Source organism: Aethalodelphis obliquidens, unplaced genomic scaffold (assembly GCF_003676395.1).
Source record: "Aethalodelphis obliquidens isolate GAN/ISIS:26980383/991018 unplaced genomic scaffold, ASM367639v1 scaffold10, whole genome shotgun sequence".
NCBI lineage: Eukaryota > Metazoa > Chordata > Mammalia > Artiodactyla > Delphinidae > Aethalodelphis > Aethalodelphis obliquidens.
In genome coordinates, this window is record NW_020837954.1 from 45,309,711 (window position 1) to 45,336,431 (window position 26,721).

The 26,721-nt window shown below is 44.9% G+C and overlaps 1 protein-coding gene across 1 annotated transcript in view; it reads right to left on the reverse strand.

Moving 5' to 3' along the window:
- Positions 1-26,721, reverse strand: part of DPF3 (double PHD fingers 3) — a 299,208-nt gene that overhangs the window by 38,588 nt on the left and 233,899 nt on the right. Inside the window, exons 8-9 of the mRNA XM_027111691.1 lie at positions 19,478-19,606; positions 15,221-16,600 (exon numbers count right to left, since the gene is read on the reverse strand). Of these exons, the coding sequence (XP_026967492.1) occupies positions 16,398-16,600; positions 19,478-19,606 (332 nt within the window). The 3' untranslated portion in view covers positions 15,221-16,397. The remainder of the gene's footprint in view (positions 1-15,220; positions 16,601-19,477; positions 19,607-26,721) is intronic.

The following is a 26,721-nucleotide window of genomic DNA, read 5'->3' on the forward strand; positions in this document are numbered from 1 at the left end:
CATTCCCAACCTCTTTTACATATTTCTGGCCCCCAGAAAGTTGACTTCACACCCTAAATACAGCACAATCCTTGCTCCTTCTTTAAATCAAATACCAAGCAAAACCATTCTATAGGAGTTCTTTTCTAAGTTATTTAGAAAGCATCCTGATCACTGCCTTTCCCAAACAGAATTTTTGTCTAATATACACAAATATAAAATTAACTTTGTCTTCTAATAAGACCTTTCTTCCCCCACCAAGTAGAGGAGAAGAGAGTAGACAACCATGTATATTAGTGAGGTCTTCAACCAAAATCCAGCTGGGAATAATATCCAGGCCATATGAGCAACTATGAGGTCCGTGCACCAAGGATGACACTGGACATGGTGGGGTCCGATGACCTGAGAACTGGAGGGGAATTCAGGTGGAGTTTCAACAGAACAATTTTCACTTCGTGGCCTCTAGGCCTTAGTGGTTTTTTCTGCTGCTTCTCACTGTTCCTTTTTCACATGTTTGGTGTTTCTCTGGAGGAAAATGTCTCTTGCCACCTCATTCACTCTCCAGCTGGTGTCTCACACTATCAAAACAAGAAGAGTCCCCATACGGGCTTGGGACATTGCTCCAGGGTGAATAGGAGCAAGCCTAGAAATGTAATTTTAGTTAATGATCGTAATGAGCATTCGTGAGAGTAATTTTCCCCATGCCTCCCACACCCTGGTGGTGAGTCAGGCACTCACTCTTTCAGGTTGCCCAGCTGCAATTCAAAGCATTGAAGAGGTAGACAGGTCCCCAAAAGGTCATCTAGCCCACGTCCCTAGCTCCACGCAGGAGAAATCCTTGACTATCAGCGAGTTCCATTTGAACCTCAATAGTCAAAAATCTTTGATATCAAAAGAAGTTTGTCAACTTGTTCTAAGCCCCAAGGTGCTCCTCCTGTCCTCTCTAGAGACCAAAGGCAACTGGTCAGTCTACTTTTCTCAATGATACAAATAATGATGGTTACTAAGTGACCCCTAATTCTCTTCCCCAAGTTAAACAAGCCCAAATCCTTTCACCTTTTCTTAAGGGGCTTACTGTCCATCCCTTTAAACATGTTGTTAATGTTTTTGTACCTTTTGGTTTTTCCACAGTTATTTTCAGCTAATTCGAACATGGCGGTGTCAAATATTAAATAGGGTGGCGAAGTACTTTCCAACCCTTGCACGTTATTCCAATATAACACGGCCTGGTTACATGCTCACTTAAAAATAAACAACATAACACTCCTTCAGCTAGTGCTCCACTAGGACTTCCAGATCCATCTCAGCTATGATTTTGCCTTGCCGGGCGATCACTAACAGCACAGTCAATGTAATTGTATCAGTCAGATTGGTGCTAAACCATTGATGGCCACTGTTACCACCTCTCAACAAAGTATTTCCTATTCTGGTGTAAGGAAAGATCAGGTAACCAAGGAATTGTGCCGCTTATACCATGTTTATGTAAAATACATAACAGGAGTTTCTAACTTTTGGTCTGAAGAATCTTTCTCCTTTTTTTAGTCTATGCCTAAAAGCTGACATCTGGGTGACCTCAGATGGGATCACAGGGTAGAGCTTGCAGCAAATGGAGCTGACATATAACATGTCCATCCCAACCCCTGCCCCTTTTAAGGAAACTTGGAAATAACCAGGGGAACCTAGCAAAAAGCACCACTAAAAGGTATCCTGAGATCTGAAAAGTTACAGATCCTTTCCAAACAACTGAGCATCCTCTAATAAGGGCTAAAGAGGGATCTTGGGTACATTTGGCATAGCTGCTGCCACCTGGCATGACTAGCTCAGAGGCCACCCTTCAGGATCACCTCCTATTCAATTTGTAAGAAGGTTTTTTTTTATAATTTATTTATTTTAATTATTTATTTATTTTTGGCTGTGTTGGGTCTTTGTTGCTGCATGCAGACTTTCTCTAGTTGTGGCGAGTGGGGGCTACTCTTCATTGCGGTGCGTGGGCTTCTCATTGCGGTGGCTTCTCTTGTTGCAGAGCACAAGCTCTAGGCGCATGGGCTTCAGTAGTTGTGGCACACAGGCTCAGTAGCTGTGGCTCATGGGCTCTAGAGTGCAGGCTCAGTAGTTGTGGCACACAGGCTTAGCTGCTCCGCAGCATGTGGGATCTTCCCGGACCAGGGATTGAACCCATGTCCCCTGCATTGGCAGGCGGATTCTTAACCACTGCGCCACCAGGGAAGTCCCTGTAAGAAGGTTTTAATTCAATAGGATGTCTGGTATCAGGAATCTTCCCCACCATCCAGGGAGGCAAATTATTTCTTAACAGTTCTTTGGGGATGTGAGGTTGAGGAGGTGGGGGAAGTCTCCTAATTCTGAATATGACCACAGAATCTGAGTTCTTAGAAAGAAAGGCATCACAGCAACATCCTCAAAGGCATCACAGCAATTGTTAAACACCCCGTGATTAACAATTTCAGAGAGCCACAGTCATTGAAGAATCGGTAGTCACCAGAAAGAGACCATTTCTCTAACTACAGCAATTCCATGCCTCCTGTGTCAGGTTCCACTAAATTTCCATTATCATTTATCTCATAAGATGACATGCATTTGCACAAATCCGTCCATTTTAAAGTTGGCCTTTTTTCATACTTAAGTTGCCAGAGATGAACATTAGTCATCACATCCCCAGAGTCACTATTCTGTATGGCCAGCACATAGACTAGCTAGATTATTGACAGACTCTTTAGATAAGCATTGCACTATTGTAGTTTGGACTCGGCACTCAAACTGGAAAATCTAGTAGACAGCTTTCTAAAATCTTTTGATGGAATATTTTGGCTCTGAAACATTTTTGCAAATAGGCCTCAATACAGTTGACATTGCTGACCCTGAAATGCACCCCTAGCCTTTCACCTCATGATGTGAAATTCTCTTTCCTTAGTCCTGAGACCTAGAAAATGCCCTAAATATTATCACCATCCAATTTAACAGTATAATAGTTGCTTTCTAAATCAAGGATCAGCAAACTGTGGCCCCTGGGCCAATCTGGCCAGCTGCCTATTTTTGTAAATAAAGTTTTATAGGAACACAGCCATGTCCATTCATTTACACACTGTCTTGGGCTGTTTTCATGCTACAACTCCAGAGCTGAGTAGTTGCAACAGACTTCTGGCCTGCAAAGCCTGAAATATTTATTATCTGGGTCATTATAGGAAAAGTTTGCAAACCCCTCATTATAAATCACAAGGAAAACAAATCGCTTATTCAGAATAACCTTCTCTCCACCCTGACAAAAGAAAACAAAACAGAAAAAACCCCTGAGCCAAGTGAGTAGTTTTTGCATACTACTTTGCATGAAATCTGGCCTGCCTCTCTTACAAAGTGTCCTCTGAAATAAGATGCATAGAAGATGTAAATCACAAGACAAATCTCAATAAAAATTCTAGAGTAATAATAATAATAGATAAACATATGTTATATATAATATATTATGGTGTATATAAATATATATTATAAATAATATAAATATATATATCCCTCCAGAATTTTTATTTAAATTTATAAGTATTTTACATCTTCTATGTATCTTATTTCAGAAGACACTTCGTGAGATATCATATATGTTTTTCTTTAAATCAAAAGCAGTTGTGAATTTGCTGGTTTGGGGATACAATAAAACTTGAATTCCATTCTAGTCTCATGGAATAATTTGAAGGTCTTAGAAAAGAAGGGTAAAAGAAATGTGATATAAGAGATAACTCATCATCAATAATAAAGTGAAATAAAAAACATTATCTCTAAACTATAGAGCCGTGCCCAGAGTTTTAAACGGGAGCTCTTTCAGAGGGAAAAGGACTGGATGGGGGGAATGTTTTTACTGGAACCCCATCCTGAATCCCTAGCACATGGTGAATAATGATCTAGCTCCATCCGGAGAGCAACCCAGGGACCCATTCCCAGCACATAACAGTTCTAAGGCAGGATACACTAGACACCTCCATAGGTTAAGTCAAGGTTCTGCTGTCGTGAAAGAGTTTGGTCAAGGCATCCTAACCTCGACTTCAACTTTAACCAGACCTGCAGCCTTGGGGAGCTGCCCCACAGCCTTCAGAGGGTGTCTGCCACATGCTCACCTTTGGTTTCACCCACACAAAGTGGATCTTCAGTGTTTTTAATTTACAACCAACATTTTAAAATAGGGAGATCTCACCAAAATTTTTGAATTTTTGGCCCCTCTTAAAAACCCAGAAGATCTGGGAAGCCTGGGCCCGTGTTCTTTCAGGCAGCATCCCTTGAGCTGGTGGCAGCTGCCCCATTCAGAGCACAGGTGCTCTCTGGCTCTACACACCCCCTAATACTCTCTGTTGCTCCCCTGTGCCCTGAAGCTCAGCATAACGGCTACTCCCTGTCTCCCTGGCACTGTTCATTTTCTCATCCCTGGCCTGCTTTACTCACTAAAGATACCTGCTCTGTAGGCATCTGAATGTCAAACCCAGAGCTAACCCTTTATACAAACTAATATATTTCCAAATGGATGAGGAAAAATGACTTCATCTTTCTCATTCTCTGGCTCACATGTATACTTTCCCCCTCCCACTTGGTCAGTGATCACCTACAGACAGAAAGCACACATAGGCTTTGCCAACAACTACCATCAGTTATTTGGAAAAGGCAGTCCCTGCTCTCAGGACCTGCCATTAGAGACATTAGATTCTCCTGGGTCTCCTCTATCCTTATTTACGCTGATACTATAGCTCCATGCTAGACATCTCATCCCTACAAGCAGCCCAAAGACAGTCTCTACAAAGAAAGACTTAGTCGTGAGGTAAAACACACTTTGGGTAGAAAGTGTTCGCCCATCAAAGTACCCTTTTCCAAGGTATAAAGTAGAAGGAAGATTTCAGGTGTAATCACTTCCCTCCTCAGAAGATACTGAATCCTCTAGGTAACCTCTGAATTGGATCTAATGTCTCAAATGAGTCGCTGTAGGAAGTGGGTGTGTCATAAATGTGCAAAACTTCCTTTCTACGCCAAGTATCTATAAGCAGATGAATGGGAAAAGAAAAGGTGATATATACACGCAATGGAATATTATTCAACCTTAAAAAGGAATGGAATTCCGACATGTTACAACATGAATGAACCTTGAAGATACTATGCTAAGAGAAACAAGTCTGTCACAAAAGGACAAATATTGCATGATTCTACTTATATAATGTACCTAGAATAGTCAAATTCACAGAGTCAAAAAGTAGAATGGTGATTGCCAGGGGCTGGGGTGAGGGAGAAATGGAGAGTTGGCGTTTAATGGGTATAGAGTCTCAATTGAAGAAGATGAAAAATTTCTGGAGTTGGATGGTGGCGATGGCTGCACAACAATGTGAATGTAAGTAATGCCGCTGACCATACACTTAAAAACAGTTACAATTTTAAATTGTATGTCATGTATATTTTGCCACAGTAAAAAAGAAAAAGAAAAAAGCCTAAGGAGGGTAGATTGGGGGAAAAGAATTCTTTTTACTGCTAGAGAAATGTACAAAGTCCATAATGAATGTCATGAGGTGACGTTCATTTTAAAGTAAGATAGAACATGCTAGCAGGAGCAACATGATGTCATGTTCCCTCTCCACCTGGCCTCAGCGTGAGCTGGCAATGCTCAGAGGGCAAGACCTGGCCCGAGAGGCTGGTCCTGTTCTCTCTGACCTAGAGGACCCAACAGAGAAGATGGGAGAAACCTATCTCAGGCAGGGGGGTGGTAGGTTTACAGCTGCACCAACTGGCAGCTGGGGCGGCTACATCACTACCTTTCAGGCAGTGGAAACAGTAACCTCAGCTTTTTCCAAGCACATGCTAAATCTTGCATTCTCGTGCAAGACTATCTTAGCACAGGTGCGACGGCAACATTGGACGGGTATATTAAGTCAGTATCCATAACTAGGCTCTCCATAAATCCATTTAGGCCATGGAGAGGTTGACAGTGGCCGTGGTGATGGTGGGTAGGTGACAGCAACTCTGGACTCAAAGCTCAGACGCTGGTACCAACCCTGGACATTGTTCACTTTCCAAGCCACCGCCTGTCAGCTAAGCCAGTGGCAACCTCTGTTCTAGACTGCGCTTCTAAATAAAACAACAGGGTTCAACAAATCCCGGGCATGCAGAGGGGCAGAATCCTTTCAGGAGTCCCTTCTACAGGACGGTATGAAAGTTGAACTCATGCAGGATGAGGTTGGAAAAGCAAAATTTACAGAGATGCTATAGGAGCATTGGAAACAGACTTTTATTTAACAGAAACGTACACAAACTTGATACAAACCCTACATTATGCAAAGCTTTATCATGATTCTACACATGTTATAACTTGTGGGAGTTGGTTGGAGAGTGGATTATTATTATAATTATTAGCATCTTGAAAAAGGACATTTTCTCTCAGAAAATGTCAAAGGAAGGACTACAAAATGATAGAGACCTTCCTGGTGATCTCCGCCAGGGACTGGCCTTGAAAGGGCTGGCAAGAAGTCCGTGCCCATCTAATCTGTCCTTGCAAAGGCGAAAGAGAGACTCTCGGGCTCAGAACCCTTTCACTAACACTGCCGCTCAAGACTTTTGCAGAGAGAAATATCCAGCGTTGGACTGTGCATTGATCATTATGACTCTGCTCGCCAGTGAGGGAAACTCAAGAGCATGAACGTGTAAGACTGGGAGTAGAACCCGGTGGCCCGGCCGGTCACCCCAGCTCCTTCACTAGGCCTCAGACACAATGCTGAATGCATTTCATAATCCACCTTCACTTCCACCAACATGGCCATAGAAGGACAGGTCAGACCACTCGCCTTTCTCCTTTTTACCCCCACCAGCAACTGAATTTGAGGCTTCCGTCTTTCAGGCTGGCCTTCCTTGCCTTGGGGACACCCAGCATCTCAGGCCCCCAAAGCCGGCTCCCTTTGCAAGTCTCCTCTAGGAGCTGTTAGGGAACAGAATTAATATCATCCCAGCTGATGTTTATTTTTTGTTCTTTTTCCCCTCTCTCTTTCTCTCTGCCTTCACTGTACTATTTTAAACAAAGCTGTCTTTGTTCAAATCTATTGAACTCGTAGAGATACATTTAATCGCTAGATGGAATTCCTTTCAGAGCTAGGCCTTGTCAGACATGATAACCAGGAGGCAGGCTGCTTCTTGACCTCAGATAAATGGGGCTTGCCTTGGGTGAGGGGAGAGTTTGTTTGTTTGTCTGTTTGTTTTGGGGGGAGCAGAGAGACTGCTGATAGCCCTTGTGGCTAATTTATTTCAGTCAAGTCTTAACACATAATCAAACACTTTCAATAGACTTTTGAAGAAGAAGGAAAAAAAAAACTGATCACTCCTCACTTACCACATCCAACTTGCAGAAATAAAAATACCTAAAGAACATACATGAATGGCTTTTTCAAAAGCCTGAGAGAGCAGAGTTGATCTTTATTCTCTTATTAAAAATGTGGGCTACTTTTCCTTAGAGTTAATATGCAGTCTTTATTTTACATTAAGTCCTCTTTTGATTTTCATGTCTTCACAAAATTGCTTTTAACTTTTGAAGTTGAAGGTACTTTAAACAAAAATACCGTGCCACAACAGCACCTTTTCTTTTAAATATTGAAATAAATAAAATAGTTAACTCTTTTTCCTTTTGTCAGTCTGTTTGTGTTCAGTTATTTCTATTGTAGAGCAATTCCAGTCTGACCTGGATACTGTCTCACAGACACTTACAGAAAATGTAATGGAGGATTTAAAAAAAAAAAAAATCTTCTTATTGCACAAAGTGAGGCCATTCCAGAGACTTCTCTGAGCTGAGCTGAGTTGTGCTGGAGGCTTTTCCACAATCCAGGCTCCTGTGTTGGCGGAAACACATGCGCAGGAGGGGGCCAGGCAAGGGAAGAGGAAGAGAAGGAGGAGGAAGAGGAGGAGGAAGAGTGCAAATCCTCGTGGCTTCTTTCCACCTTCTTCGGAAATGGCTTGCTTGAAGGACGCCAGAGTCCCCGGGCCATAGTGTGGACTGCAGAGGGAAAGGCAATGAAAGATAAAACAAAAAACAACAGCACAGGACAACTGCCTAAAAAAGAAAGATTTAAATTAAGGAAGTGGTGGAAATGAAATGAATTGAAAAAAAAAAAAGAAAGAAAGAACGGAAACAACTAACTAATTGCCACATGAATGAGGCCACGGCTGTGTACAACGAGAACCAGACTAGTGTTTCTTGTGCCTTTAACAACAGCAGCTCAAAATCAATCAGGAATGGGGCAGGTCAGTTGCTCCTGGGCAACAGAATGACACAAGAAACACGATGCAGCTGGATTTTTCAATTCCTAGGTGGCGTAGTAGGCAAAACTGGGTGTTGGCAAAATCTTTTTTTTCTCCTCTACTTGGAAATGAAACAAACAATCTTCTCCCTGTTAAAATACTCCAGAAAGACCACTACGATATAATCTGTCGCCTGTCACCTAAGTGGAAATGAGTAGTTTCTATGGTACAGGACCAGTGGCAGTCATAGAAAACCCCAACGGACGCCCCATTTGGTCTAAAGGCCAAAAGGACACTGCTTTGATGCATACACTCTCACCCCTAATCCTGCCCCCAAGTGATTCCAAGGGTGTCAGAATTACTCAGACAGAGAATCAAGCCAAGATATCTGTTCCAGTCCTCAACTAGCCCCGTGATCCCAAGTGTCAGCCTTGGAACATGGTAGCAGTTCAAACCCGGTGGGTCCTTTAGCCTGGATGGTTACCAACCAGGCATGGATTTTGCTTCTAGCCGAAACGAAATCTGCCACGTTATCTTGGTCTTTGGAATGGAGTAGTCGGCACAAAGGAGTAAGCAAGAAAACCAAGTACTATCACATTTCACCCCAGAAGCAGTTCTTGAGGGCAGAGGTGGGTGCCCCCTAGAGTGTCCAGCTCACTCTGAGTGGTGAGGGAAGGAGGAAAGCGGGGGCCGGGGTGGGGTGGGGTCCAACTGGAAAGCGGCCAAGCCAGCAGGGAACAAAGTTCAAAATCAAATGAGCCAATCAGCCTCTTCCAAGTTGAAACTCCCCTTCCCATCCCCTATCTCTCCTAGTACCCAAGGCATGACTCACTGGTCAGGTGTATAGGACTGGATTAGATGGACTTCCAAAGCTAAGACTCTACCCATCCACCTACGCTTTCAAAGGGAGGCTGAGAAAGGCCTCATTTCCACCCACCACCGAGCCCTCCCTCCACACCTGTTCCTGTTTCTTTCCTCTCCATCCCATCCCATCCCTCTGTCTCCGTCTCAGATATGCTTCTCTGCTGCCCCTTCCCAGGTTCCCCTCCTCTTCCTTCATGCTCATCTCTTCACTGTTCCACCTCCTCCAGCCCCTTCACTCCAGTGACAGAACAGCTGGCCTTTCTCCAGACCTCCCAGAGAGCACCTGCCAAGTTGGGCTTTCAGTCAGACTTTCACCCCCTGCGAGGAGTCTTCCTGTTCCTATTCCAATGGCCCAGACCCCCTGGCCCCTCTGCCGCTCATTTGGTGAGTCTGTCTCATAACCATACCCCATGCCCTTTCCATTTCCTCAAATTTCTACCTTTGACCCCCCAACACACACACACACACACACACACACACGAGTCTTCTTCTGCCCTACTTAAGCCATCTCGAAAATAGCTGGTTGGTTCCCAACTTTCTGCTCCTAAATCCATTTTCTCTTTCTGGGCCAACTGCAGGCCACTGGGAATGTCCTGCTATGTCTTGGTCTCCTCCTCTCAGTCCCCTTCAGGAGGCTTACTTTCCAACCCTCCACACATCTTCAACTTCCCCCTCACCCCATCCTCATGTCCTCATTCACTTCCCCCCACCCCACATCACTGCCTCCTGGCTCTCATCTACCTCCTCACTTGACCAGTGGATGCTGTGTCCAGCTACAACTTCAACCTTTCTGCCAACAAAATTTCTTGAACATCCACTATGCATAGAATGAGACACTAAATCCTTCCACTAATTAGCTCAGAAACATTGCTCAGTTCTGTTTGTTTCAACAAATAATTATGGCACAATGGTGTCGGGTACTGTCCAAGGGACACGAATGACATCATCTTTGCCCTCGAGGAACACATCATCTGTTTGATGAGAAAGACTATAAAAAAATCCTAGTATGTTGTAATAAGCACTAATCCTAGTGACATGAACAAAATGCTACAGAACAATACTTAAGCACTTTAAAAAAAATAATGTGATTTTTGCCATTTTACATGTTTCAGGTTGTGATTCCCAGCTTTGCTTTTTGTTGAGCTCTATCTCCATTCTCTCTGACAATAGACACTTTTGCCTACAGATTAAATCGTCAAGCTAGAGCTCTTTGTTGATCTGGATGGCTTCCCCTAAGAAAATCTCCCTGACTACTGTGATTCCCAGCAAAAATAATCACATACCACCCCATGACACTCTTACACATTTTTAACTACTTATGAATATCTAGTCTGCCCAACTAGATTGCAAATAAATCCACTGGCCCCATGTTTAATTTCATCCTATCCTTCACAGGGCTGAGCTGCCCCTAGCCACAAAATGAGTGAAAATATTTTCCTCCAAGGTCTACAAACACACTAGCCTGAACCTCAGCTTAAGGGCCAAATTTCTAAGTCACTTGTAATGCAGTAAATCAATCATGAACCCCTGATACTATGCACTAAGAAGGATACAACCTCATTTCTGTGGTATTCTTACCGAAAATGCATAACCTGCTTTCAATCATTAGGAAACAGCACACAATCCTAAAGTGAAGGACTTCCTATGAAATGATAGCCAGTATTCTTCAAAGGTGTCAAGGTTATGAAGGTCAGAGAAAGACTGTGGAACTAACTACCCCAGATTAAAGAACTTTAAGAAAACATGACAACTAAACATAACATGTGATCCTGGATTGGACCCTGAACTAGAAAAAGGACATGAGTGAGACAGTTGGCAAAATTTGAATAGAGTCTGTAGATTGTAGTATTGCCTCAACGTGAATTTCTTGGTTGTGATCATTGTACTGTGTTTATTTGAAGAATCTGGGTAAACAGTATGTGGGAATTCTCTGTATTATTTGTGCAAGTTTTTTGTAAGTATGAACTTATTTCAAAACTTAAAAAAAAATTTAAGTCTTAGTCATTGGTTAAGGACCAGTGTTGAAATACTCTGGAAACCTAATTGCCAATGCTTTTTAGTCAATAAAAAGTTGGTAAAGTTTAATTCTGACAGGGATCTTCCATCACTCTCAGCTGTTTTGTAAATCAATCAAGCTGAATGTTTTTTCCTAAACTGTTATTTTGAGTAAATGGTCAGAAATCACTTTTATTAAGTGCAACAGTATCATATAATTCAATGTTTCAGTGTTAGAAGTACTTGGGTATGTGAACAAAACACAGCCTGAAGTGTTCACTCCCTGCCACCTCACCCCTCCCACCTTCACCCCCACCCTGATGTCACCATCAGCACATTGACCATTTAGAAAGCTCAACCTCAGTTCTTTGAGAAAGTTCATGAAGACTTAGACCTAACCTCTCAACAGGATTCTAAGATGATAATAGCTTGGGGGTTTTTTGGTTTTTCAGCATCAGATGCCTCTTCTCAATCCAGTAAGGTCTTGAATGAAAGACCTCAAAGCCCTTGACTAATTTTACTCAAGAAATCTTCAAAGTGAGATCTGTGGAGACATCACTACAGCCTGAGGAAAGAGTATTAGAAGACCCAGATAACACCTACTGACCCTGGAACCTCAGACCGTCATTTAACCTGAACGAACCTCAGTTTCCTCATAAGCAAAACGGAAATAAATAACATCTACTCTACCTCACGGGGTTGTTTTAAGAATCATGGTGAGGTAATGTTGGTTATATATTATGATAGGGTAAGGAACATCCATATCCTAGGGACAGAGAAACCATGGCAGAGATACACAGAAACAAACTCACACAGGAATTGAGTCCAGAACCCAGAACTCTTCTACTCTAGTCTTCTACTCCCTGGATCAAAAATGCCTCACTCAGAAAATACACAACACAAGTAACGTCACTTCCAATGGCTGAACAAGATCCCCCACAGAAAAATTCCTAATACATGAGTCTGCTCAAACTTTAAGTTCAAGATCATGTTCATCAGATGTAACAGGAGGCATATTGGGATAATATTAATTAACTTTATTTCACCATGAAGTGAAAACCTCCAAACAGTCTTTAGTTCTCTCCCCAAGTAATGATCTTGTGTTCCCTCAAGTGCTATATAAAGGCAGTGGGGCAATACCCATTAGGTGCAAAGAGAGATGCAAAGTAAGCAGGAAGACTTAAAGGGACACTATTGATGTGAACATCATATTTTTATTAAATCCTTCTCTCTAAAATACCAGCAGCAAATTGCATTGGTGACTTTAAAGTACCTATAAAAAATTAAATTAACACTCACTCCCAGTGTTAATGGTGATTAGAAGGTCTAATCTCTACATAGTCTCAGTAACAGATGTGAAGGATTAGATTGTCCTAGGTAGGAAAAAACAACAGGTAGACAACAACGATAATCCCCTTTACATCAGCAGTTCCACCCAGGGGATTTGAATGTTGCAACAAATTTAGAAAGTTCTATTATCTTTGATTCTCCTATCTTTGGGCTAGGTCTCAGAAAATTAGGTGACATTTCTGAAGGATTTGGGGTGGTGCTTTACTGACATGATGATAAAAGAAACTAGTCAGACCATTTTCATCCTGATGATTCTAATTTATTTTATATTAATATTTGAGTATCAATACTTTTTTTAACAAAAGCAACAACAGAACGATAGATGCGCTGACTGCTCACACAACTCTTGCAATTTCTGAGGTCGCAAAAAAGTAGATCTTTGTCCCTAATAGGCATCAGGAGGGAACGTATGGAAATGATGATTTAGAAGATGAGCTCTCTATAAAATTCTGCACAGAATTTTAATTGGAATTATCTTTTTGGGATCTAATTGCTTACTCTTCAGTTTTGAAATTGCTTTTAATAAAGTCACCTTTTAAAGGCCTGAGAAAAGGGAAGGGAGATATATATGTATACATATATTTTCCATGTATATGCAAGGGGCAGCACAGAACAATAACAAAAGTAAATAGTATGAATCCTGGGGTCAGGTTGCCAAGGACCAAAATCTGGCTCCTTATTAGCTGCAGGGCTTCAGGTACATTCAATTACTAAGCCTCAGTTTCCTCATCCGTAAATTGTGGATAATACAAGCACCTACCTCACGGGTAGTCAAGAGGATCAAATGAACTATTCCAGGGGAAACAGAACAAGACCTGGCATATAAATGTTTGGCCATTGTTATATAAAGAAAGGAGGATAAAGATATAACAACGACCATCAAGGCATTTGGAAATCCAGGAAAGCCAGCTTCCTCCTCCTATGCCTCCTTTCAGAGTTTTCTTCCTTCCCCTTAAGACATTTTCCTCCAAAGCAATGTCCATTTTACCCTCTCAAATGTAACTCAGTCTCTCCGGGTTGACCTTTCTCAATGAAAAGTGAAAGATTTGACCTTGATTATCTTCAAAGTCCCTTCCAGTCCTTTTCCTGTTTTTTTAAAGGATGTAAATTTTGAGTCTGTTGAAAGATACTGTTCGCAAGGTGAGACAAGGTACTCAGGCAATGCTAAGATGCATGACTATGCTCACCTTGGCTACACCAACTGAGAAAGATGAGGATATCTGCCACCTCTAGCAAGAGACACTGAAGATCAAGCTATACTAGCAAAACTAAAATAGATAAGCAATAGTCATCCTCAGATAAACCTTTCCATGGGAGTGTGTTTAGACAGTTCATTATTGGTTCTCCCTCAGAACCCCAAGCTAGACTCTGAAATTAGGTGACTTTTTATAATTTGTTTTGATTATGTGGGTTTTTAAAAATTTCAAGTTCAAAGTCAAGCTGTCATTGAGAATTTCAGGACTACAAACAACTGTTGGGTTGGCCAAAAAGCTCGTTCAGGTTTTTCTATACGCTCTTACAGAAAAACCCAAACGAACTTTTTGGCGAACCCAATACAAGATTACAAATGACAGTATAGATTGGTTGGACATATTTTTATTAATGTAGAAGCTCATATTTTACCAGTGAGAGCAAGTCGTAATGCTGTGAATCCAATGTCTGAGTCAGAACAGATGAAGTAACAGAACAGATGAAGTAAAGAGGTGGAGGATGACAGCAAGAGCAGGTTGTATCCCCTAAGCAGAAACCAACTGGAACCAACTACACTGGCTTTTTCACACACGTGAGCATGTAGGAATATTACAATGTTGGAGGTTTATGCCATATTTCCTAGGAACAGGGCCACATACAGATTAGGTAGAACATCCCCAAAGTGGGTGACGTGGTTCCTTTCATTCTCTCACAACTGAGCACAAACGCCCAGGAGAGCACTTACACATTTCAAGCAGGAGGAAAGTGGAAGCCCTGTCTGTCTCAGGCTACCAGGGAAGCACAAGGAGTCCTTTTATTGGTTTCTTTGCTTGGACCTTTCTTCTGTTGGGTTGGTTTGTTATTTTAATGAGAGGTCTAATTCGTGAGGTTCTGCAAAGGCTGGATTGTCAAAGCAGATCTTCCCAGACACTTAAGCCTGTTGCCTGGGCAGCATCTTGGATCTCCCAACCCAAGCCAAAGGGTAGTGCCTACATCTCTGGACCTACGCTCTCATGAAGGCCGGAGACCCTGGCCACACTTAGTGGGAGCTTAGAATCTTCAAATCAGCTAGGTTGAATGTTGTGCCTAATCAGAGATCTTCTTTAACTTGGATGCATCCCCCTGGCTGTTGAATTGGTAACTGGAGCAAGGAACTCCACCCTAGACATGCAGCCCCCTCAATTTCTACCTAAGGACAGCAGCCAACTCGAACCTCAGTTCCCTGGACTCTGCTTCCAGGTATGGCCAAGGAAGGCCGAGTTAGCCAAACACTCCCCAGCCGTTTTCTCTTGCAGTTGAAGCCAGAAGTCCACCATTCTCCACACAGAGCCTCCCAGAGCCCAAGCAAGCCTCAGATCCCACACCTAGGCCTGGGCCCACATAGGTATGCATGCACACACAGACAGCAGATGGCTGGATAGAAGATGTTCCAGTGGCCACTCCCACACGAATAAGGGGGTCCGAACCCAGAAAAACAAAAGACAAGTTAGGAGCGGGGGAAAGGAAAAAAAGAAAGAAGGAATAAACTTAAAACAACTATGATGGTTTTCCCTTATTGTAAGACACGTCAGCCAGGACATACCTTTTGACTAGGACCGCACAGCTGTTCATCCTTGGGACTGGCTGGCCAGCAAGGTAGATGGTCTTCATCACCCCAGGGGCCTTGAGCAAGTGTTGCTTTGGTTTATTTCAGGAGGTGCTACTGGAAACATAAAACAAAGTGCCTGGAGGGCACTATAAAAAATAGAAGAAATATGGGAGACTTGATCATCCAATGGGTATTTATACGTTTTTAAACAGGGGTGAGGGGAGAGGGAAATCTACTGTGAAGTAACGTCCTTTCTTCCATGAGCGCGGCCTCGGGTGGTTTGGTCACTGTTGAGTCCATGACTTTCTGCTTATACTCCATTCCTGTGTTTGGAAATTGCTCTCCACCAGGAGGAAAGTGAGGAAAAAACCAGCAACAAGAAAACAGCAGCTCTGCTGACGGAGAAGGAGGATCCCACAGGCGCTGCAGGTCAGGGCCCAGGGGCTGGACGGGGGCCACGCACAGGCTGCCCGGCTTCTCAGGAACTGCTGGCATGTTCTCGCAAGCAGAGAGGAAGATGGAAAGGTCGGGGGAGGAGAAATGGGGAGGGGGTCTGCCGTGGGGAGCCACCAGCTCCGTGGGGTACCAAGTACCATCCTCTCCCGTCAAGGAAATCCTCCCCCATACAGGCTTTCTTCAAACAGGATATTACTTCAGTTTCTTTGATTTCCCTTCTCTCTCTCTCTGTCTCAAAAAAAAAAAAAGGCCTGCTTCTAATCATAGCTAGAAGATATAAAATATCATTTTTTAACGTTATTGGTTCTTTGTTTCCAAACCCAATGTTCCTCCTCTCTTCGTTTTGCCAATAAATAGGAAAACTGAGGAAATCAACTCTGCTCATGTCAAAAAGATCCCCTCCCCCCAAAAAACGAGATAATCCGCCTAACTTCCCATTTCTATGGAAAATAAATAGTACATCACGATGCCATCTCTCTGAAGGACTGTTATTCTTTCTTTTGTTCTGTTTTGTTTCAGTAGTCTGTGCTTCTGCTGTATGTACCCTAAATAAAGGGAAGGAAGGGGGAGGGACAAGTGGAAAGTGAGAGGAAAAAGCAAGGATGAAGGGAAAACCTAAATTGTCTTTCATTAAAAAAATATATATATCAGAACCAGAGCAATGACCAAAGTCACAGGGTGATGGCTAATTGCCCAGAAAGTCCATTCCGTGCGTTTAGCAACTGCCCTTTTTATCTGCTGTGGGCGAACCCCGGCCACTGCGGCGTCCTCGGCAGGAGCGAGGCTCTTCCAAATCGTCCTCATCAAAGCCGTGGAAAGTTGAGGTGTCACTTTCTGACGTGGAACCGAATAAGTCCTCCGTGGTGCGTGCTGCGGCCGCTGCCTCCTTCTCCTTCCTGCCTTCTCCTCCCAAATGAGCTGACATGTATGATGAATATATCAGCACATGGGTTAAGCAACAGACAGCATTATTAATATTCTTATTACATTATTACAGTGTTATTCTTAATAGCAAAATCATAAACCATTTCACACCAAAAGGGATTAACTGGGTGTGTCACCTGGTGACAGGGGTTTGGGGTAACGGGACAAAGCCAACATTTCCAGGGAAAAGGATTCTCCCCTCCCTGAAAAGGCATCATCTCTACCATAATATATTTGTCCACAGCTCTGACAGCGCAAGATTCAACCACGATCTTTCTTTCTTCTCTTCCGAAGGCACACATTCGCATGCACGCTCGCTCAACCCACCCCAGACAATGCGTTTCCTTGGTGGTTTTTAAGCCTGGTTGGTATTTCTTTGGTGTTTTCAGTTGGCGTTTCTTTGCACAATGTTTGTCCTTCACTTTGACAGTCAGCTTTACAAAGGTATTACTGTCAGATAACCCAGTCAAGGTGGTTAAGCCTCCATCCGTTTTATTTTTATTTTTACCCGTTTCTAATCCCATTCTTTCCATACCCTTTCAATTCTGCCCTTACATCATGTAGTTCATTTGCACTGAAAGCAAAAAGAAGTTGGAAAGTCTGATAAGTGGTAGGTAATAAAAGAGTCTCCCGTTTTCTTTAACCACTGGAGGACATTTCTGTGATCTGCACCCACACACGTGCACATACACATACATGTGTGTGTGCACACAGGCATGCACGCACACACGCCAGGCCCTAAACACACCCAGGTCTGAGTTACTCCAGAAAGTCCAGGGTTGTCAAATCTAACTCAGAGCACTGAGAAAGTGGGAAGTAGGGGTGGAAAAGCCGAATAAAAGACTGTATCCTGAAGTCTATAAAACTCCGGTAGAGACTTTTTCACGTTCCAAATGGGCCCCAGGACTGCCCCCGATGAGGTCATAAGGTACCACTTAGGGTGCCAATTTCCGGAATCTCACTTTTTCTCCCAGGGAAAGTAGGTAGTGGGGTGGATGGGAAGGAAAAGACAGCTCTTCCGAGCTCCACACTCTTCCTTGGAAGGACTCCAGGGAGGCCCTAGAGAAGAAGTATTGGCCCACCTGCCTTAACAAGCATATCCCATGGGCTAATGCCACCTGCTTATTCCCAAGGTGTTGACTATTTCAGGAACATCAGAGTCAGACCTTGACTAAATTATCCACCAAAATTAATCCCTGGCGAATGCAATGAGAACACCTAGGCTGGTATAAAATGGCCCCCTGAGTCACACAGCAGACAGATCCTTGGAAGAAGAAGCTGAGTAAAGGCTGTGAAGAGAGAAGCTTTGTACAGAAAAAAACAACTGCCCACTTCTGGTCCCCCATGGATCAGATCCAAGTACCCGTCTTTTGTAGGAAAGGGAGAGGAGAAATTTCAGAAGTTTTCACTGAGAATTCTGAAGCTGCCTTCTCTAACTCCTCCCAAACCCATAGCAGTCCATAAAATTCTGCCTAGAGTATCATGCCACCAAGTAACTTGGTTTCTGGTGGTAGAGATTTTGTCTGATCGCTTGCTTTTTAAAAATGCTGAAGTGAATTTCATTTGTTTCATTTTCTTTTTGAGTATCTAAATTCCTCCACTATCACATGGGCCCTCTCTTCTAAGCTGGCACCAGTAGGATAAAGAGTTCAACGTTAGGTATCACGTTTGGCAAGTGAAGGAATTGACAGAATTGCACAGATGGGCCACCCTGTCAGGGTCCTTAAGGGTTAAATGCGGAGGGTTGTATGCAGTAAAAACCACAGTGCTTTTCCAATTACTGATTTGCTGTTCAAGTCAGTCTTAAAGCTTAAACAACCCAAGACCAAATACAAAAGGACTAAAGCTAATGTCTGCGGACGGAGCGAGGGAAGAACTGAGCTGCTATAGTAAAGCCGGGTGTGGTCATCTCAGGCCTTCTCTCAGGACTAGGAGTAGAACAGATGCTGGGTAGAGAGGTGGGAAGGAGCCATGACTCCTGGCTGGTGGAACGAACCACCCAACCAAACTGTATTTCACCTACCAGTCAGCAGTTGATGAGACTAAAGATGAGTCTGAAACCTTCTCTCCTCCCTGCCTTGCACTTTGGCCTCGTTATAACATAAAACAATATGAAAAGCCAACCACGATCCAGCGCAAAATAATGGAATTGGAAAGCAAAACAGCTTGCACAAAACTTGAAGACCTGTGCTCATTCTAAGAATGGAAGAACAAGACCAATTTTAGTCTCTGAATAGACTGAAGATGAAAATTCAAAACATGCCAAGTCAACTGCAGAGGAGTCCTAAGAACACCTGCCCTTTGCCTCCTTGATCGACCGGGCTCTCTTTTGCTTTCCACATGAGAAGATGGGATAAGTGGCCAATGGGGTGGCATCTATGCAGCTACCCAGGAGCGCAGGGGTCTGTGCCCCCCACAGCTCCAGATGTGGCTGCTCTCCCAGTATTCACGTTTCCACATTCTTCCCGTTTGCCCCGGGCACTTCTGCAGAACCAACACACCTCTTTGTTACGGGCACGTCACCCGATACAAGGAAGCACGTTGCCTGTGTCTCCGGGTGTTTCCACACTGTCTCACTGTCGTCCACAACAACACACACAAAGAAATATCCACCTCACAGAAAGGCCGGACAGACAAAAGCCCAAACCTTCTTCTTTCCCTTTTTCCCAGATCCCAGGGCATAACTTCTAGTTCTTAAGCCTCAAGAAGGAACAAATCAAAATAACCTGAAAACCCATCTCCACTCGAAGTATCATCACCGTCACTTCTGCACCCACCCTTCAGCCCCTGACCCCCACAAGATGGCAGAGAAGTGCGAGTGGAAGAGTTCCTGGTCTACGGGCACATGATGCGAGAAGGGGCCACACTCACCAGAGCGTCCACAGTCTGCACAGGACACCAGCTCTTCCGGCCTCCCACTCTTCTTGTTCATGTTAGAACCCCCCAAGCAGAAGTCACAGTAGTTATTGGGAATGACTGTCCCATCCGGTCCTTTCTGGGCTGTGGAAACATTTTTTTAAAAATCCAATGTTAGGCTCTGGTGAGTCTCCACCGGCCCCTCTTCTCCCATGGTATGGCAGAATCTGCTCCAGAAAGAATATGAAGTTTAGAATCTGAGGTTTTGTTACAACCAAGTTGTTAACTTGGGCAAAGTTTTCTTTATGATTCTCCTCGGTTCAACCATACCAATTTCTTGCAAGCCATCCAGAGCTGAGTTTGATTGTAATGTTTGTCAGCTCTGTGTTTTTATAGAAACTACTCTGCTCTTCTGATTGGATCCCTGGATCAGCGAAGCATCCAGAAGGCCTTACCAACCAAGTGAACTTCTCTCATCCCTGAACAATGAGCCCTTGGGACCCAAACATCAGATGGTAACCATCAGCGGTGGTGCGACTAGAGGAAGAGAGAAAGGTCACTACCTAGGCCTTGCCCTTGGGAAAGATGCTCTCTTCTAGGAGATATTCCTTCTGTCTCTGTAAAGGAAAACAAAGAAGCACTGATGGGGGATCATTTGCAGGAAGGACCCTGAAGATGCTCTGGGGGACTCTGATGCACCTGTGGGCAGGTACACAGGTGTCCACTCTTGTTCAGCCCCATCTCCCTGAAGTCCAGACTTGTTGGTCATGGAAAGCACCCAGGACTAGTTAATCAGCAGACCCCAAGTGCCTAGAATCAGAACTGAACACTTAGCTCAGCCTCATACCGGAGATGGGTTGAACGGTGAGTTAGTGAACATATCGGAGGCTTAAGACTTTCATAAGCCACCCTTACGGAAAGGCCCTACACAAAGACAAAGGAATATCTTGGGACATGATTTTAAAAACAAAGCCTCGTGAAAACAGCACATGTCCTCAAGCACTGAAATCTCAGTGTCTAGGGGCTGGTTAAAAAGCCTTGGACAGGTTCTTTGCATGAGAAGAAATCCTTCCATTTTACTTGTTCTTTGATCCCTATTGTGGACATTTCTTTGTCATGTTAACGCTCCCTGTTTGTGACTAAGAAGAAAAGTCTCTCTGTTTATGGGATCAGCCTAAACCACCGGGGTATCTTCCTCTCGCCTATCCCCAATGTCTGCCCCTATCGTTCATTATTCACTGCCTAACATTCATCAGGGTACAAATCTGTAAAAGGAAGCAGATATGTGAGCAGAAATACCATCCAGACAGTAAGTGATAAACGGATTCACCGACTTTAATATGATTCCCCCTGGCCTCCGCTTCCTCCATGCTTCTGCTTTGCCTCTAGGAATAGAAAAACTTACCTGGGGAAGGCGGAAGACAAAAGCTCACAGAATTGCATTATAGAGGGTTAATCCATTTATCAGTTGCTATTTGGATTGTTTAATCAGTTTCTAAGTCATTGATTTTCATCTTCAGGGAGGCAGACAATTCTCTGCAAGAAAAATGTGGGCTGTTTGTGGCAGACAGAGGAGGGGGCCACGCCCTGTGGCCTGCGGAGTGTGGGTTTTTCTTCATCAGTCACTGCATCTCAAAGACAGATGTGTGTCATACAGAATGGTTTTGCAAATAATCTCCAAAAAGCAGGACGTCCGCAAAAATTTTATTCTGCCTATAAAATTTTCATTGCCCAAATCCAGAAAGAAGTCCCTTTCCTCTTTCTTTCTCAGTTGCCATCTTAACCACTTTTAGAACTCCCTCAGGACTTCCCTGGTGGTCCAGTGGTTGGGACTTTGCCTTCCAATGCAGGGAGTGCAGGTTCAATCCCTGGTCCGGGAGCTAAGATCCCACATGCCTCGCAGCCAAAAAACCAAACCATAAAACAGAAGTAATATTGTAACAAATTCAATAAAGACTTTTTAAATGGTCCGCATCAGAAAAAAAAAAAGAACTCTCTCAAGAAAATCCAAGTATGTCTATGAAGCAAATAAACTCGGGGTTTCCTGATTAAGCGACTATCATGGAAATCAATCAAAAGATGAACAGTAAGAAGAAGTGGGTTATATTAAATGTACGGGCTGAGTGTAAAACAGAGCTAAGTTTCATGATTGCTATGAACTAGATATAAAATGTGGAGATGCCAGTCACAACTTAGGTAGCTTCCTGCATGAAGAGTGATCAAAGAATCCCATGTATATCATCACACTAAACCTCTCAGGAAGCCCAGGCTCATCACCTGCCTCCTGTTCTCTTCGGGGCCCCCTTTTAGGCCAGATTTTCTCCCCTTTCACAAAATCTTTAAGCAACAAAGAATCTGGTTTTTCTCCAACACACTATTCCTTGTGATTTATGAGGATGGAGAAGTAGAATATAGAGTATAAGAATGCCCAGATGATTCTACAGTTTGCACCACCAACAGACCATTGGCAGAACACCCTACCGAATCAGGGACTCTAATATGGCAAGAAATAAAAAATTCAGAAACAATCCAGTAGAGCAAAGCAGACAGTGATGGAGAAATCAATCCTATGGAGAAAGACCAATGGAAGAGGATTTAATTCACCTGATGAAGAGAAGCTTCCGAGGAGACTGAAGCAGAGCAGGGTCCCCGCATATATGTGTTGGTTATACAAAGCTCCTGGCCAAAGGGATGAAAATGGTGATAAACTTCCAGCAGCAGGCCCTGGTGTGTACAGTGGTGACATGCCAGGTGAGCGGGTACCATTTTAGTCCAGCGAGGGCCCAGTGTAGAAAGTGATAGTGAGCAGTTAGACTTCATTTTCCAGTGAAATCCTTTCCACTTCAGTTCCTACTCTCCCCTCACAACAGTGAGCTCAAGCTTCCTTCCATCTTGGTAAAATGGCATGGGATGGACTAATCAATAGCTTTCACCTCTGGTTCTCGTACATTTTGGGGTATTTAGGATTAGTGAGGGTTCTCCCATGGAGCTCTCCCAAGTCCCCAGCCAGAAATGAGCAGTCAGGCCTTAGGGAGAGCACGCTGTTGACATTGCTTCTATGACCCTTCGCTTGTCTATACATGTATACACCTGCCTCATCACCCCATATTCAGTGGTTTACTCCTTCAGATCAGGGACCACATCCAACCCATTGTTGGAAAACCTATGTGTCCTGCACATAGGAAATGGTTAACAATGATGTGTGAGATGAATGGCTTAGAAAACGATGGCAGAGAGGTAGGTAGGCAGCCCAGTGATGCCTCGGGAGCTCCTCCTAGGGGGACTGAGGCAGAGTTATCTGTCACTCTGAATATCACTCACTGCCTGGTTTATTTCCCCAGTCTCCAAAACGAAGAGCTGGTTCACGTCCAAATGAACGGTCGGTCATCTGGCCTGGGTCATGTCTAGCTCCCCGAGTACACAGAGTGGGTGGCCGAGAGCCCTGGGTTGCTGGAAGAATAACACTGCACTATTCCCTACTCTGGTAGGTGAGACATCGTCCTGTACACAGACATACAGGAAAAGTATAAGACTAGGACTCGCTGTTTCTTGAGAAGGGGACACCAGTTTGTGCCTACCCACCCAGCGCCCCCCATTCAACTGTTTGTTGAGAAGATGAAGCAGACACATATGACACTACAGAATGGTGACAGATCTTACGCTGATGCTTTACACACACTATTTCATTGATTCTCACAAGCATTTTGTGAAGGAGGGAGCATTTGACAGATGAGGTAACGGAAGCCCAAAGAGATTAAGGGGCTGGCTTCAAGCCCCAGTTAAGAAGTGGAGGAAGCGGGATTCACCCCCGGGTTGCCTGTGTCCTCAGAGACTCTTGTCTCTAATCACACTTCTCTGCCTCTGGGAAGTCCAGAGCCAACGTTGCATATATAATATTTCATAAACGTGATTCACCCAGTACTTTCTTTGGGAAGCCCAAAGTGATAAAAAGTATTGAGACTGGCCTGATGAAGCGGAAATTCCCTTTGAACTTAAGTTTAATGTCTCTACCACTGTAATCCATCCCGGTGGCCCCAGTTATTGTCATATAACCCGTGAAAACACTTCTCCAAAGAATTCCAGAGGCTCATGAAGGAATTTTTTTAAGTAAAGCTCACACCGTGGCTTTATTGGCCTTTGGCCTGACCCATCCGTGAGCAATTTCCTGGCACCGTCTATGAGGTCATTATAAAAAGGATTTTGCTATAAATAGGAAGCTCGCCCAGACCTTGCAAGTGCATTTAACTAGAGATTCTGCTTCCGCTTATGGGAAATTGAGTCCCACTTTATAGAGCAAGATGACGGGGAGGCCAAAGACCCAAGTGGTATCTCGATGGCAGCGTCCGCGACGATGGCTTTGGTTTTCTGTTGATGAATGTTCATGGGCTGAGATCATATAAGCGATGCAAGGAAGCTGCTGAGAAAAGAAAGTGAGCCTTGAGAGTGTAGGGGTTTACCTGGGGGGCAGGAGGGGAATAAGTTTAAAAAGCTCAAAGGAAAACAAATGGAAATCAGAACAAAGTTCATGAGGAAATCCCCCCAAATAATAATAATAATAACAGAAGGTGGGAGGGAACATTCAAATAAATCAACCCAAGAGAAAGGAAAAGCCAAGCCCCAGAGTCCCACCAGCGCACCCGGGAAAGGGTGAGCAGTCATTCTGGAACGGCAGTGTGGCGCATGACCATACTACAGGGTTCTCTACTTCATTCAGGCCACGTGTCGAGGGCAAACAAGGCCCCTAGGCAGGGCTGTCTTTTCCCCTTTCAGCCTGATTTCCGCCGCAATACGCCTGCCTGCCGCTCAAGAGGAACATGAGCGATGGGCACAGGCTGGCCACAAGCAGCAGCCCTTCACCTGCTTCTGCCGAGACCAGAGCTGCAGCCCTAGTGTCCTAGGGAAAGAGGAAGCAAGCCAGAAGTTTAGGCTCCTCCATGGCACATCCACGAAAGCGTGACTTCACATCCTGGGCAGACACTCCGACCGCCTGCCAGGGCCTGGTGTGCACAGACGCGGGGCCATGTCGCATACCCTCCACCCAGCCTGACCCCAGCCCCAGGCCAGCAGCTGTCTCCCCAGGGCCCGCTAGCAGGGGTGTGCAGCGCTCCGGGACCCCAGGGGCACAGAGGAGAGCCCTCCAGGAGGCGCTGTGCCTCTCCTCGCTCCCCTCACTCATTCCTGCACCACCCTCCACGGCTGACAGTTCCGTCCCTCCACGGGTCTGACATGTTGCCATGGCAACCAGAATCCTGGGCTCCGGCAGCCTCTGGTCTTGCCACCTGTTATTACTTCATCTCTCAAGTGTAAAGCATCCTAGCCTGGTGCCATTTGGCGGTGCAGAGCGCATCTTCGGAGGACAGAGTAAAGAGAAGGGGAAAGGAAAAGACGGAGAGCAGAAGGCAGCCTCAGGCTGGCCACACAGGGCACACTGGACAGGCCAGGCTGGAGGAGGAAGCTGCGGAGACGGGGCGGGAGGGGAGGGAGGGGGTGAGCCGACGTGCCTTCCCTTCAGAATCAGCGAGCAGGCCTCAGCTGGAGGCCACCGCCGCAGCCTGCTCCCTTCCACCCAGCCTTTAATGAGGGACCCGGGAGGGGCGGGGGAGGCAGCGGAAGGCTGAGGCTGTGAAGAGATCCGTGCTGGGCCCAAGTGGAGTAGAGTCAGGAGAGGGTTAAAGTGGCAAGATAAAGACTGTGGGGAAGGCTGGACCAGAGGGCACACAGAGCCTCCAAGCCTGGATAAATGGCCTTAATTCTCATGCTCTCGCTCACCCCACCCCTTACGTGTTTACTCATATAAATTATCCCCAAGGCCTGACACCTTTTTTCATTGCTTCCCTAGAACTGATGAAAAAATAAATCCCACGGATCCAAGGAATAAAAATGTTGGGCTTCCATTCAGGCTGGTTCTTCTTGGCCACCTAATAGCAACTCTGGTCCCACCCTGGGGCTCCAGAGGGAAGACAAATGATGCCTTCCTCCCTGAATGTGGAAGGCGGGGCAGCTGGGGAGCCCGGTGGGGGAAACGAACACCGGGGTCCACTCAGCACATGACCGTCAGACCTCACGCACCATTCTGCCACCTGGCATTGCGCACAGGGTGAGTGTATGATAGGGATTTAGGAGGGGGTACTGCTAATGCAGAATGATTCCAGGCCCCGAGATTAGTCCCCCTGGAGACGAAAAGGCCGAGGGCTGATTTAATAAGCCCTTGGGTTTATGGATGGGCCTAAGTCACCGTATTGTCAAAGACAACAGGAGGCAGAAGGAGCTGAAATGGCAGTGCACGCTACCAGAAAGCTGGACACGAGCGCGATTCAGCAGTTAAAGGCACGGTCGCAGAAGCAGGCTTCTCTGGAGAGGCGTCTGCACCTGGGAAGGTGTCCCTGGCCCAGGTTTCTTTGAGTGCAGGCCCATCTAGAGGCAAGAGAATATGCTAGATGTCTTAAGGCCCCTTTTAGGCCTATTATTTGAGGATTATAATAGGGCGAAAGAAGAGCGAAGTTTTTCAAACCCAGAGGAACTCAGCCTTTCATCCTTGCTTCATATTTGTGTACACATCTCTCTCCCTATTAGCCGTGAGCTCCCTGAGGGCAGGAGCGGTGTCTTTAATCTCTGAATCCCCAACACCTGGCACAGTGATTGACACAGAGCTGACAATAAATACTTAATGAAAGGATGGCAGATCTTCACAGAGGCTTTGGGGAGGGGAAAAAAAACACAACTGCCAGGCAAAGGGAAGTGAAAGACCAGGAATTCAGTGGATGTAAAGTGTCCCAAGTACTCAGTGACCATCCTAAGGCACTGCCAGCATCAGTCCTGCCCATAACAGGGGACATAAAGAGTGAGGGGCAAGGCTTCCCTGGTGGCGCAGTAGTTAAGAATCCACCCGTCAATGCCGGGGACATGGGTTCGAGCCCTGGTCCGGGAAGATCCCACATGCCACGGAGCAACTAAGCCCGTGTGCCACAACTACTGAGCCTGCGCTCTAGAGCTCACGAGGCACAACTGCTGAGCCCGCGCGCCTAGAGCCCGTGCTCCGCAACAAGAGAAGCCACTGCAATGAGAAGCCCGCGCACCGCGACAAAGAGTAGCCCCCGCTCGCCGCAACTAGAGAAAGCCCGCGTGCAGCAACAAAGACCCAATGCAGCCAAAAATAAATAAATAATTTATTTTTTTTTTAAAAAAAAGAGTGAGGGGCAGAAGCAACATAAAGAGTGGGGGAGCCCACTGGAGAGAATAAAGTGGTGGTGGAGAAAGCC